The sequence below is a fragment of the Epinephelus fuscoguttatus genome, linkage group LG18 (genome assembly GCF_011397635.1).
Source record: "Epinephelus fuscoguttatus linkage group LG18, E.fuscoguttatus.final_Chr_v1".
Taxonomy (NCBI): domain Eukaryota; kingdom Metazoa; phylum Chordata; class Actinopteri; order Perciformes; family Serranidae; genus Epinephelus; species Epinephelus fuscoguttatus.
The window spans coordinates 32,650,123-32,663,561 of NC_064769.1; the positions used below are offsets into that span (position 1 = coordinate 32,650,123).

Sequence of the window (13,439 nt, forward strand, 5' to 3'; positions counted from 1 at the left end):
TTTTAAGAGTACCTGTCACAGAAACATCTCCAGCAATGTATTTGACAGTGCTGTATGCAGGAAGGCTAAAGGTATAATTTCCGATGCCCCACATCCACTACACTCAGAGTTTGAGCTGCTTCCATCTGGGTGTCGAGTTAGGGTGCCAAGAACCAGTTGCAACATATAAAAGAGGTCCTTTATCCGCTACGCCATAAAGTCTGTTGGGAATATACAGTATATGTATGGGAACCTCATTATAAACTATTCGAAACATGATAGCATGTCAATAGTCTAATAAAGAACACTGTGTTAAATCTCTTGGACAGGGGTGCCATCTTGTGAGGATGGTGCTGAAGCTGCAGTGGTCAAGCAACAGTATTTGGACGAACTCTTAACAACTCAGATCTGGATGACATGGCATTCCAAGGCTGAATTACAAACTCTGATGCACTACCTTTACCCTCAAACCTGGACATTATAAACTAAATTTTGGACAAAGTGCATAGCCAACAGATGAGTGATGGAGATAAGACAGTGTGAACTTCACAATTAGGCACCCTCATCCCATATGGCATGACCTATACCTTCATATTCACCTTCACATTCTCTATACATGTTGAAAGAGATTGCATCATGTCATGAATCACATATGTCTGGACTGTGCTTGTGTTTTGTGGAATCCATAGAGTTATGGATTCTGACTGTGACCAGGACTAAGATTAAACATTATTAACACAAACTACGTTCAAACATTTATAGCGTAAAGGTTCAATGTTGAACACTGGAAGTCGACTTGCCAGTATTGAATTTTCTAGCTGGAAATGGAGAACTTGAGGCGTAAGGTAGGTTAAGGTAATGCTACTTCAAACCTACAGTTAAAAGTGATGTTTGAAATACTGACTTGTGTGAATAACCCTAATTGTCAGAGCCTGTAACTTAGGATGGACAATATAGTGAGAAATGAGAAGTTTGACTCTATTCTGCAAAGACAAGGCAACATTCCTGTCAGTTTTAATCAAAGATGGATCAGTGACTACAAAATATTCCTCTACAAACAAACATTTATCATGGCAAAAGGTAAAGCAACATAGGGAGGTGATGGTACTAGTAATGTCAGCATTTCTAGAGGGATAGAGAAGGTAACACAGATACAGACGATAGAATTGTTAGTGTGATCACTGATGGACCCATATATCTGGTAACGAGTTTCGATGTACTAATTTTTAGATTTGAGAACTGATGTTTGTATCAGCAACAGCACAGTCATGTGATCGATGGGATTTCCAGAAGAGCTCTTACTTCTAGTGGCTGCAGTTTCTCTGACGACCACTAGAGGGTAAAAGAGACCACAGAATGAAAACAGTGTGACTTCATACTGTCACTTAACAACATGCAGTGGTTATTGTGAAGTGACTGACTGTTCGCTCAGAATAATTTACTGTTCCAGGATACAAAATGTGCTTGAGACACTATGTACATCAAACTAATTGGTTGTCTTGCAAATAAATGTTGCTTTAGGTATATTTTTTCCTCCCGTTATTGAACCCTAACTGGCAGATAATATTTGCTCCCGCATTTTATTTTATTAGGCAAACTTTGCTGAGTGCTGTGCAATAAATTTAAATTTCCTCACTCATGTAAAATCCAATTTTAATAATGTCTCTATTAAAGATCCGAGAGGATCATATCAGTTTAATCCCTTTTAATGAGATGTCTTTAATGAGCCTGGTTCCCTTTATTCTAAATGACTTCCTCAGTAGGTTGCCATTTAGAATTTAGGAATTAATCAGTGGTTTGCTTTCTCTCCATCTAATATCTTAATGCCTTATTTTTAATTTCTTTAACACGATTTTTATTAATTTATGTCATTATTGAACCTTTTTAGCAACATTATTATTATTATCACCATTATACATTTATTTATTTCTCTCTCTCTCTCTTCATCATCCTCCTCGCACGTGTCTGCATATTCCTCTGGTTGCCGTTATTCATGTTCATACATGCGCAAAAACACTTACAATATTCCAACTAACAAAAACAACTCAAAATCCGTACAATACTCGAACCATAACATCTTAGTCAGACATTTCCTGATTTATTTATTCTGACTGGAGCAACTGTCTCCACATTTGCTTTGCAATTTGTCTGCGTGTCTGCTTACCATAATAACCTGAAGCTAAAAAGCCTGATCCTGCCCTAAAATGTTTTCTCCGACACAAAGTGACTGGCAAAGCTTGCATATTTGGCCTGACTTTGTCAAATGATGGTCTAACTCAGGTCTGAATAAATCTATCTGAAGGACAATAAGCCTCAGTTCTCAAGGAGAGTGACAAGCAATCATGAGAATCACCACAATTTGGAGAATGAGTCTGCAGTGAGTAACGTCTTGGACACCAATGTTCTGGCAGTAATTGTGGTGAATAACAACATGACTCATGACATGAACTCTCATTACGTGGCACTTACTTATGATTCCAGTTGTACTACTAGATGTCAGTGACAACAAGTGTTTTCTGTTGTGTTTAAGGCTGAGGACCAATAGGTGGGAGTCATGTGACTGGTTAAACTGAGAGGCAAACATCGTCAGGACTCTAATCACTTGGCCAAAGCAGACTGTCACAGCTTGCTATGAAATGTGTGCCAATGTTCCTTGGTTTTGCATTAGCTGTCCTTTCAAGTCATATTTTCATGATATGAAACCATTGCCATTATGTGAGCACAGTGCACATGGCAGCCAGAATGAAAGTAGATAATGACATGTTGGGTTTGCCTCTCATGTATTTAAACACTCAAAAGTTGACGGACACATAGCAAAAGGCAGAATGATGGTAACTGAACCACCCATCACTGTGGTGGACTCTACTGATTTGCGGGTCACACCAGGACAGAGCAGATATGACATCAGAGAACTGGGATATACCATGCGTCTGAATTATTCAGCACCACGGAGAGAGGCACAGAGACACAGAATGCCTTTGAATGTACCAGCACCACGGACAGCGCACAGTGAAGGTGGTTGTCTTTGCTGCCCTCTAGTGGCCAAACTGAGCAGCTTTAATTTTTATTTCACTCAGTTTAAAAGTGGAAAATTAATTAAATCCAAATGTCTCCTGAATTGTTTTGTTGCAAACTGTATTTACTCCATATTTATCTTGCATTTAATTTAATTTTATCTGTTTGTTTTATTTATTTCTATTTTCTTCCTCCTCTGTTTTTTTATATTCGTTCTTTAATAAACTTTTACCATCTTCTTTTCTATTATTCTGTGTACACGTTTCTCTGTCTGTCTTAGTTCAGGTTGCTGTAGACACTCTAAACTTATAAAAATAATCTTAGTGCAGTGGTTCTCAAATGGTGTGCCGTGAGAATTTGTGATAACCACACATTATTATTGCAATATTCAACTGGGCCTACACAAAAAGCTATGAATGAATTATTAGTTGACTGTATCAGTATGTTGTGCACGCCCATTTCCTAATAAAGAGGCAAACTCTACCTAAAAAAATACATGTAATTTAATGTAATTTAAAAACCTTTCCAGGAGCCTATATGTCGCCGTGTAGGAATCATAAGTGTGTGACACATCACTTTGTCTTACATTACTTCCCATTTAAATGGATGTGTTATGGGCGCTTTGGTGTAATTTTAAAAAGTCTAAAATTCATTTTTGAGTCATTTTGTTAATAAATATTTCAAGAGCAATAGCTGGTGGTCAATTGTTAATTGTTATTAGTAAACAAAAACAAACATTTATGGCATGATAAGAGTGATAACATACGTTATAAAGGCTATTGTGCACACATATAAATACAGGTGTGCCTTGGGCAAAAAAATTGAAAACCACTGTCTTAGAGTATGAACATAACATCCATAAACATTCAGTCATATTAATACCTTTCTCATAGTGTCAATCAAACTTGAACATGCAAGTAAAAGAATATTTATGGCTGTGCTGTTTTATTGGATTGCATTAGATTTCACAGGTGTACCTAATTAAATGACCACTGAGTATATATTCAAATTCAAATTGACCTAGCCTCCTAATTAGCGTGCATAGCAAAAAATGGTTTTGTGAAAAGGAAACAACATATTGCTGCCAAAAGCAAAAGCACAAGTGTCCATAACACGCCACGTGTTTTGATGTGTTTAATACGTGGCTTCAAACCTGTGTGAAATGATGCCCAGAGGAACAAAGACTCATAAGAAGTTTGGAGGAAAAGTGCGTGTTGAGGTTCTGTAAATAGAAGAAGAAGAAGAAGGAGAAGAAGAAGCTAAAACACTGAGAAACAGAAAAAGACAGGATAACAGATATAGGAAGTGATGGAAAAACAGAGAGGCAGCGAGTTGAGTGTTTAAAGAGGCGAGAGCCAGAAGCCGGGGCGGAAGTGAGAGGGGAGGGGAGGTCGTGTCATTCATCCAGTTATCAGTGAAAGGTCAAGCTAGTCATTAGAGCAGAGCAAGGCTGCTGGAACTGACAGGCTCCGGATGGCAAACACACACACACACACACACACACACACACACACACACACACACACACAGACTTTCCTATATAGAGGTTAATGCCGATCATATGGTGGCACAGGAGGGGAGCACGGCTGAACATTTCAACTGCATTTGATCAAAGCTCAGTTGAAATGTTCCATGATGCTGTTTATTAACTACATTTATTTATGACACAAAGATCAGGGACAATATTAGTCCTATGTCATGGTCTCTTGAGGCTCCTCGCTCCCTTCATGCCCTGTCATTGCACATATTAATTGGGTTCTCATCGACACCCCAGCTCAAAAGACAAAAGACCAGTTAAAGCAAGGGAAGAGGGCGAAAGGAAGGAGAGAGTAATGAATGTAATATCCACGGCAGCAGATACTCTCCTGTCTGCACACACACTGAGGACTTCAGCTGACAGCTGTTAGATGGTGTATTGATCTGTCCTCGGTCTCAACGTTGGCCTGCCAGAACTTGTCAGAATATTGAAAGAAAGAGAGCTTGAGTGAAGAAAGAGAGACAGTGAGACAGATTAAAGAGAGAGGGAGAGAAAGGCGCAGGGAGCGAAGAGTTTAAGGTCAAAAGGGGAGTTTTGACCAACCGTATCTCCTTAGTTCCTGTGTTCCTTGTCGAATGCATCAGGCTGAATGTTAATATTGTTTCTATCTGAGAGAGTTTACCGCCGAGATCTGAATGTCTCAGATGGGGTATGAAACACGAGCAGTTGGACGATCACACAGGTTTGTAACAAAACTCCACTTTAGCCGAACTAGTCAGAAAATAAAGGGTAAAATGATTGTCTTTTGCAACCATTCAGAGACTGTTGGCTTGTTTGAAACCCGTCTGATAGTCTGAATACTCGCGTTTCTGGCCTTGTCAGACTTTACTGTGGCAGTGTCACAGCGTTCCCACATTTCAGCCAATTACTTCTGTGAGTAACATACTTTTGTAAATGCTAGAAATGATGGTCAAAGCTACAGCAACATCAGCCAAGTCTTGGTAAAGTACAATTATCCTTTAAGATCCGGAAAATATGAATACATTTCCAAGAAGTACACACGTGTCCAAAGGTGTTTGCAGCTATTTAAACACAAATATTCATTCATTCATTTCTGTAACCCCTTATCCTATTGGGAGCCTATCCCAGCTGACATTGGGTGAGAGGCAGGGTACACCCTGGACAGGTCACCAGACTATCACAGGGCTGACACATAGAGACAGACAACCATTCACACTCACATTCACACCTACGGACAATTTAGAGTCACCAATTAACCTGCATGTCTTTGGACTGTGGGAGGAAGCCGGAGTACCCAGAGAAAACCCATGCTGACATGGAAAGAACATGGAAACTCTGCATATAAGGTCTGCCCCACCCCAAGTTACGAACCCCCCACACTGGGTTCAAACCAAGAACCCTATTGCTGTGGGGCGTCAGTGCTGACCACTGCAACACTGTGCTGCCAACACCAATATGAAGACTTAAAAAAAGGAAAGAGTTCTTGTACCATTGATGAAGAAAGGGAAACTGTCTAGCTCTCAAACAACAATGCCAATATCATTCTAGTAGCACGCCTCTAAAGATGGTAATATCTGTCCAATGACCAGTCCGTACCCCACTATTAGTGGATTGCCATGACTTGCTATAGATATTCATGTCCCCCAGACTACGAACCCTACTGACTTTGGTGAACCTCAGACTTCTCTAATGCCAACAGCATGTCAATGTTTTTGGTTGTTATTGGAATATCTAAAATTTTCGATGGATTACCGTGCTGTGCCAAGTTAGGTACATACATTCATGCTCCCCAGAGGATGAAATTGTTAATGATTCAGGGTAATGTTTGAACATCTACTTGACTGAATGTCACACAACTTTCCACACACATTCATGGCCCCCAGACGATGAATCCTGCTGACTTTGGTGATCGTACTTTTCCTGAAGCAACACCAGCTGGTTGGCAGTTGTGGTTGTTATTGAAATAACTCAACTATTTGGTGGATTGGCATGTGATTTGGTACATTCATGTTCCCCAGAGGAGTGAATGCATATACTTTCATCACCTGATTTTGCCTCGAGCAGCATCTGCCGCAGCTGCACTTAGTACTAATGCACAAATGTTAGCATGCTAATGTGCTAAACCAGGATTGTGAACATGGGTAACATTTTAGCATGTTAGCACATCATTGCAAGCATACTAGCAGTGGGAAACACTTCCTCTTATAAATGCACTTTTTCAAGTTGCCCAAATAAGTGTCTTTCTTAGTGAGGATATGTGTGCACCACATGAGACGTATTTAATGTCCAATGACTGAGGCCAAATAAAATCATCAAAAAAATGATGGACAGAACTCCTGTGCTGACACATCAGTTTAGTCCAGTAGTTCCCAACTGGTCCAGCCCCAGGGTCAAGATTTGTCCTTAGTCGTCGTTGAGGTAGTTTGCTGTCTCTGTCAAGTAGCTGTCCATTAGTCACTTAATTTACAGCAGGAAACAGCACTTCAAAAGTAAAGCTCTGTGCCAGGAATCCACTGTACTTCAAAATAAAGTGTGTTTTTTAAAAACCTGACACATTTGCAAGTCACTTGTGGTCCATAATGAATCAACCCACAACCCACTTTTGGACCGCGACCCACCAGTTAGGAACCACTGATTTAATACATTTTAAATGTCAAGAAAAAAAAGAGATGGAAGTCAAAGAAAGTGATACATCACACCCAAACCATAATCTGAATCTGTGAATAAATGTCTCCCATTGCGCCGAAGTGAGAAAAACATTCTCTACATGGTCACAAATTTTGATTCAGACAACCTGAAGTGAAGGAGTGTTTGTCTATGGCAGAAAGTGGGAAGTAAAAAAATCGATCATCACTGTTAATTCTTGAAGTTAATTTGTTAACTTAGGCCCAGGAGCAGGGCCATGCCTCAACCACACCTCTGATTACCTGCCAAGCCTACTTATACCTGGTCGACCCATCCTGCTCTGTTAGTCTCGGATTACTCGACCCACCTTCGCTGTCCCTTCCCCTTCCCTTCATCCTTCATCCTCTCGTCCCTTCTCTCATCATCTCTTCTTATTCAGTCTGGTGCATACCTCTCCCATGTCTCATTCTAGGTACCGTCTGGGGGGCCTGTAATCAGCTCGGGTAAAAAAATACGCTGGTGACAGATCCCCTATACTGAGTCTACCTCTGTCTGACCTCCAGTACATCCTCCCAGATCAACCCATCAGAAGACATTTCTTCTCCACCTTCACTCCCTCTTACATCCATTCACCAGTCCTCAACAACTAACCTCCTGAAAAACAATTAAACATTTAAACGACATGGAAAGTTACTTGTGTCTTTGTGCCCGTTAAATTAAATGCCTTTTTCCCCTTTGCATTGGCCCCTCACCTTCATCTTTTTTAATCAGGAGACAATAATTTGGATCACCCAATCAGGGCGGGAAGCAAAAGGCGGCCCTGATATGTATGCCCTGGAAAGGCGAAATGAGAATGAAGCCAGCGTGTCATCATTCATTGTGAAATGGTCACATTTAATGGTTGAAACCTGTCATTGTATATACATCTATAAAAAAGACCCCAGGTACAGGTTACGACATTCTACTGCTAATACATACATTATTATTATTATTAAATAATAAACTTTTTGTTCAATGTTAAAGTTACATATCATAGTTTACAAAATAGGATCAAGGAGAATTAAGCCATTATGAATCTCTGAAAAAAAGAAACAAAAAACAAAACTAAAATCCTATATGTGTGTTTGTATTATTTGTCCATAAGATAAAAAAAATACAATAAAACACATCAATATTCCTTTGAATAACATAATATTAACTGGTGATATTGGCTATTGAAATGTAAACTGCAAAAAGACATATTTTATGTTCGTAAAGGCGTCAGAATTTTGGAAAGCAAACTGTTTTGTGTTATTGTATTTTACAGCATAGAGCAGAATGAAAAACCAACAAAGCTCGCATCATTGTTTCAATAACCAACTTCGTCGTCGTTGTCGAACCAAAACAAATAGGTGGGCAAAGAATTGTTCAGTCTCAAATCCACTTTATTTTATTTTTATTTTCTTTTACAATCCAGGTCCTCTTTGCCAGTCGGTGAAAGCAGAGTGTAAAGCTAATTGTCTAAATAAGCCAGACTATCGTTACTGAATTCTTCAAAGTGTTAGTCCTCATATCCAAAAAAAAAAAAAAAAAAACCCAAACAAACAAAACACCCCGACTCGCTCCGTCAGTTTGATTCAGCCGCCGCAGTCGACAGATTCAGAGTCAGATTGAGTACTTGTGTGGCTTCTTTACTAAATGGTACACAAACAGGAGCTGCAGGGTTCCTCGGACTCGTCCCAAGTTTCATCCGTATACTGTTTGAGTCGACATCAATCAAGTGTTGTGCACACACACGCACGCACATAACTTTCTGGGGGGGTTCTTCAACCCACGACGAAGGCAGACACAGGCTTCAGGAAGCTCAGTGAATTGTTTGGGAACCACTTTGTTGGAGGGTGAAGTTGAGTCTTTGGCATGATGATTTAGCTGTATGGGGACCGCTACGGTAACCATACACACAAACACACACGCGAATGCTCTATGTGTGTGTGTGTTTGTCTGTATCGTTCTGCGATTTCAGAAGGAAGTAAGAAATTAATTCATGATCAATAAAAAATAGAACAAAAAGGTAATGATGAGGAGGATTTTTGAGTTGATTTTCTTGCTCTGAAGAGGAGATTCCCAAACCAAACTGTTGTCTGCCCAAAAAAAGTCTGCTGTGGCCCTTTACAGCCACCAGGGGGTAATATAAGACTGTTTATACTGATATCACTGCTGTTGCTGCTCCTGTTGCTGCTGCTGCTGCTGCTGCTGCTGTTGTTGATGATGGTGGTGGTGGTCGTGATGCCGCTTTCAAAAGTTCCTCTGAAGAATTTCTTTGTCACCATTAATCAAAAATGCTGAATCGCATTATCATCGTCTGGTTTCATGTCTAAGTAATCTCGGTGAGTAACTGTGTGATGGACAGAAAATGATCAATGCACTGTATCCTTGAAACATGTGCAAAATAGAAAAAGACCAGCCTCCTCCTCCTCCTCCTCTTCTTCCGCCTACTCCCTTCAGGAATAAGACATTTACATCTGGGGAGAGAAACAAAAGCACAAATTAGGCATCACAAGCTGCGCCTGATTATACAACTGAAACGGTCCATTTTTTTTATCCCTTGGGATTTGCCTTTTTTAGTTAGTACTTATGCTGGATGTACATGTTTGTATCTTTGTACTCAAATAAAAGTACTGATTCCTAATAGGGCCCGATCAATATTGGTATGTGGGTCCCATGTGGGTCGTAAACGGGCCCTACATTGGATTGTCCACAGGTTCCATATTGGCCCTGTGACATTTGCCCACATGGGTGGGTTTACCAAGATAAGATGCCCATCTTGGACCCACTTTATACCCAGGTAGTCCCAGCATAACCCATGTGGGCAACTCGCATCTGGCCAATATAGAACACATGGACAATCCAATATAGGGCCCCATTTTTCAGCCCATTTACTACCCACATGGGCCCCACATACAAATGTTGGCCCTGTCAAGAGGGTCACAAGATATATGTGGGGACTCCTGAGGCAAAATACTAATTTCATCTTCACCAATTTGTATCAATTGCTTTAGTCTTTAAAGAGTAACTTGGTATTTCCCAACCTGGACCCTATTTTCATACGTTTTAGTGTCTCAGTGACTAACAGGAACAACAGTTTCTGAAATTGGTCCAATATTGAGTGAAAGTGCACTGTCAGTTTACATCTACTAAAAGTCAAGTCAACTTTATTTGTAAAGCAAATTTTATATGACAAGTGTAACCTTACTGTGCTTAAGACACATCATACATGACAAACATAAAATATTATATAAGATAATAAGGTATTACATAAAAACAAACAGGACATGACAAAAACAAAGAAATTAAGGTGTTATTTTTATCATTATTCTTAAAAAGGGGCAGGTAATAACAATTATAATACTCATTTCTAAAACAAATCCTGACTATATCTTGCGAAAAAGACACATTTTTAGTTCACTTTTAAAAAAGAAGACTGTGGAAGTGGACCATAGTTCATGAGAAAGAGAATCCAGAGAGTAGAGAGCACCATGAGCTGATTGACAGTTGATTTTAGGCACAATAAGTAGCTATTGACGATCTAAGGGATATCTCTGCTGTGCACTACAGCAACATAGGAAGGAGCTAAACCATTAAAACATTTAGTATTTTAAAATCAATTCTTTGTTATATTGGTCTGATATCTGCACTGGATGAGATCATTTATCGGGCTAAGGTTATTGGTGGAAACAGATATGTATAACTGTGTGTCATTGGCATATGATTGATATATTATATTGCTGTATTATGGACCCAAGCAGAAGCATGTACAAATTAAACAACAAAGGACCTAAAAGTTTTTGTTTTTGCAACTGACGGGCTCAAATCATCATTTTAAGAGTTTGAAAACATTTTGGAAAGGATCCCTGCAGAGATAAACCTTTTTGTTTAACCAGAAACAGCCTGGAAATGGCGATCGCCAAACCAACCAGAGTCAATTTAAAAAAAATGTTATTTTATCCTCGTAAAACACACTTTATGCAATGTCACCAGAAACAAAATAAAACTCACGAAAACCAATTTAGTTCATCCTTCCACTGTTTCAACAATCACCAACTTTGGTTTGGTTGAAATAAACCCTTAATCCACCTAGTAAGATGTTAAAATATGCTGCCTCTATACATGCTAAAATAACTGTTCATTTAAATGGAGTCTGGTGGGTTTGCCAATGGTGATTTTGGGGCTGTTCCTGTTAAAGAAGAGGATCTTAGGGAGTGATCACACAGAAGTGAGACGCGGACGCTTCAAAGACGCCTGAAACGCTGAAAGCGCTTATTCAAAGCGCGCTAGCTACTGGCGTCTGACGCTCAAAAAGTTGAAAATATTTTAACTTCTCAGCGTCTACGCGTGTCTAAAAACATGTGTTTAACGCGTCGCGTTTCTGGCGTTTCATCTCGGTGTGATCGCTCCCATCATTCTTTAACAAAAAGGTATATCTCTGTAGGATTCCTTTCTCTAATGCTGTCAGACACTTAGAATCACAATATGAGCCCGTCAGTGGCAAAACAAGCACTTTTAGGGGACCTTTGCATTGCAGTTCATAAGCTCATCGTATAGCTGTAAAATACATGTTAACTATAGCTGTCAAATAAAGGTAGTGAATCAAAAAGAAGACTATTTGTCCCTGAACTGCAGTGGAGCAGAAACATAAACTAGCATTGGCCTGTATTACAAAAACAAATCGTGATCTGAAGAGATAACACTGTGTGTAAACAACACATCACAGATTCCCAGTTGGACCCACTGGAGTTGAGGGTACGGTCGGGGAATTGGCATGAATGTGTCTTTAGCATATTCATCCAACCAAACCTGGCTCGCTTCATCCTCCAGTGGTTAAAATCAGCAGCAGGTGTTCAGTTGGGGATGCAGCCATGTTTAATGTCATTTGGTTAAAGTGTTATTGTAGGGATGCTGTTGTCAGTGTGTCTCTTTTTATCTCGCAGGGTGCAAAAACCATTTCCTGTTTGCACACCTTTAACAGAGAGCTTTGTCGTGATCCGTGACATTCAGCGTTTCAGCATTCATCGCTCAACATCTCCATCTTCGACAGGAGACGTACTATTATAACATGATTCATAGAGTAAAACCTGTAAAATTAATGAAATGGGACAGCTTTGAATTGGATTTTTCCCTCAATCCCTTCTGGGCTTCTGCAGAAAAATATGAAGAAAAACACCCTGCTGGGTCATAAAACAAACTCACCCAATCGTTGTTGCTCTTGTTCTATTAAACATGCTCTTGACATCGATAGACATGCATCGACTTGCCAATATGTGACTGAATGACTGAGCTCATAATCAATGCAAAGATGAGGGGCTGCAGACTCATTACAAGATGTGTGTGTTAGTGTGTGTGTGTGTTTGCTCACCACATGAACAGCAGCAGCATTCCTAACAGCAAAGGGGAGAAAAATGTGAGGAGCCTGGCAGCTCTGCCCACTGGAGGTTCAGCCTTTTGTGGTGCGTTGGAGGACGGTATGGGGGAGGTCTTAGTCTCTGGAAAAAACACAACAAAAAAAACAAGAAACAATCAGCAAACACAATAAACCTTACTGGGCATATTTTTAATGATCTCCTTTAAATCCTTGCTCCAATTTTCCTCATCGAGGTTACACAACTGTTTTCGTCCAAAACGTTCAAACTGTTGTTTTGATGAATGGATACTGAAAAGTGCTCATCATACCGGGAAGAGCCAAACAGAAAGGAAAATACAGTGTATAGTGGGATCAATTCTAATCTGCAAGTGCAATCAATATGGGACTTGTCAAGGCCGTTATGAAGTGAAGTGGACGGAAAAAAAAAAATCTCATTCATACTAAGGCTGCAGGGAAACAGAAAGAGAGAAGGACAGAGACAGAGTGAAATAGATAGATAAAATATAGAGACAGAATTACGAGAAAATGAAACAAAAAGTGAGGTGAGATCCCTGAGGTAAAGGAGACAGTGAATCGAGGAGGAGGTGGATAAAGTTTTAAAAAGGGGGGGAATATGCACTGCGGCAGTAAATGTACTGCTGATAAAATATGGTCTGATGAAATATCTACCCATCATATGCTGTATATTTAGATTTACAATACACAACCAGAGGTGTTGACCAACTAGTCTCATCATGTAGGTCACAAAACAGAGGGCATTGCCCTGGTAATATTCCAGAATAAATAAAATAAAATAAAAAAATAAATAATTATAATAATCATGAAAAAAGTTACTAATAATGATAAAAGTCATCGATAATAAAAAATTACTGTGACTGTTGTACGTTCCCAGCCTATTCGGTTGTGTTCAAGCATACTGAGCTG

The 13,439-nt window shown here is 39.6% G+C and overlaps 1 protein-coding gene across 3 annotated transcripts in view; it reads right to left on the reverse strand.

The window, feature by feature from the left end:
* Positions 1-7,990: 7,990 nt before the first annotated feature.
* Positions 7,991-13,439, reverse strand: part of cntfr (ciliary neurotrophic factor receptor) — a 348,331-nt gene continuing 342,882 nt past the window's right edge. For all 3 annotated transcript variants that reach the window (XM_049603655.1, XM_049603654.1, XM_049603653.1), the window contains 2 exons: positions 12,510-12,636; positions 7,991-9,618 (listed from right to left, as the gene is read on the reverse strand). In XM_049603655.1, coding sequence (XP_049459612.1) covers position 9,618; positions 12,510-12,636 — 128 coding nt within the window. In that variant the 3' untranslated portion in view covers positions 7,991-9,617. The remainder of the gene's footprint in view (positions 9,619-12,509; positions 12,637-13,439) is intronic.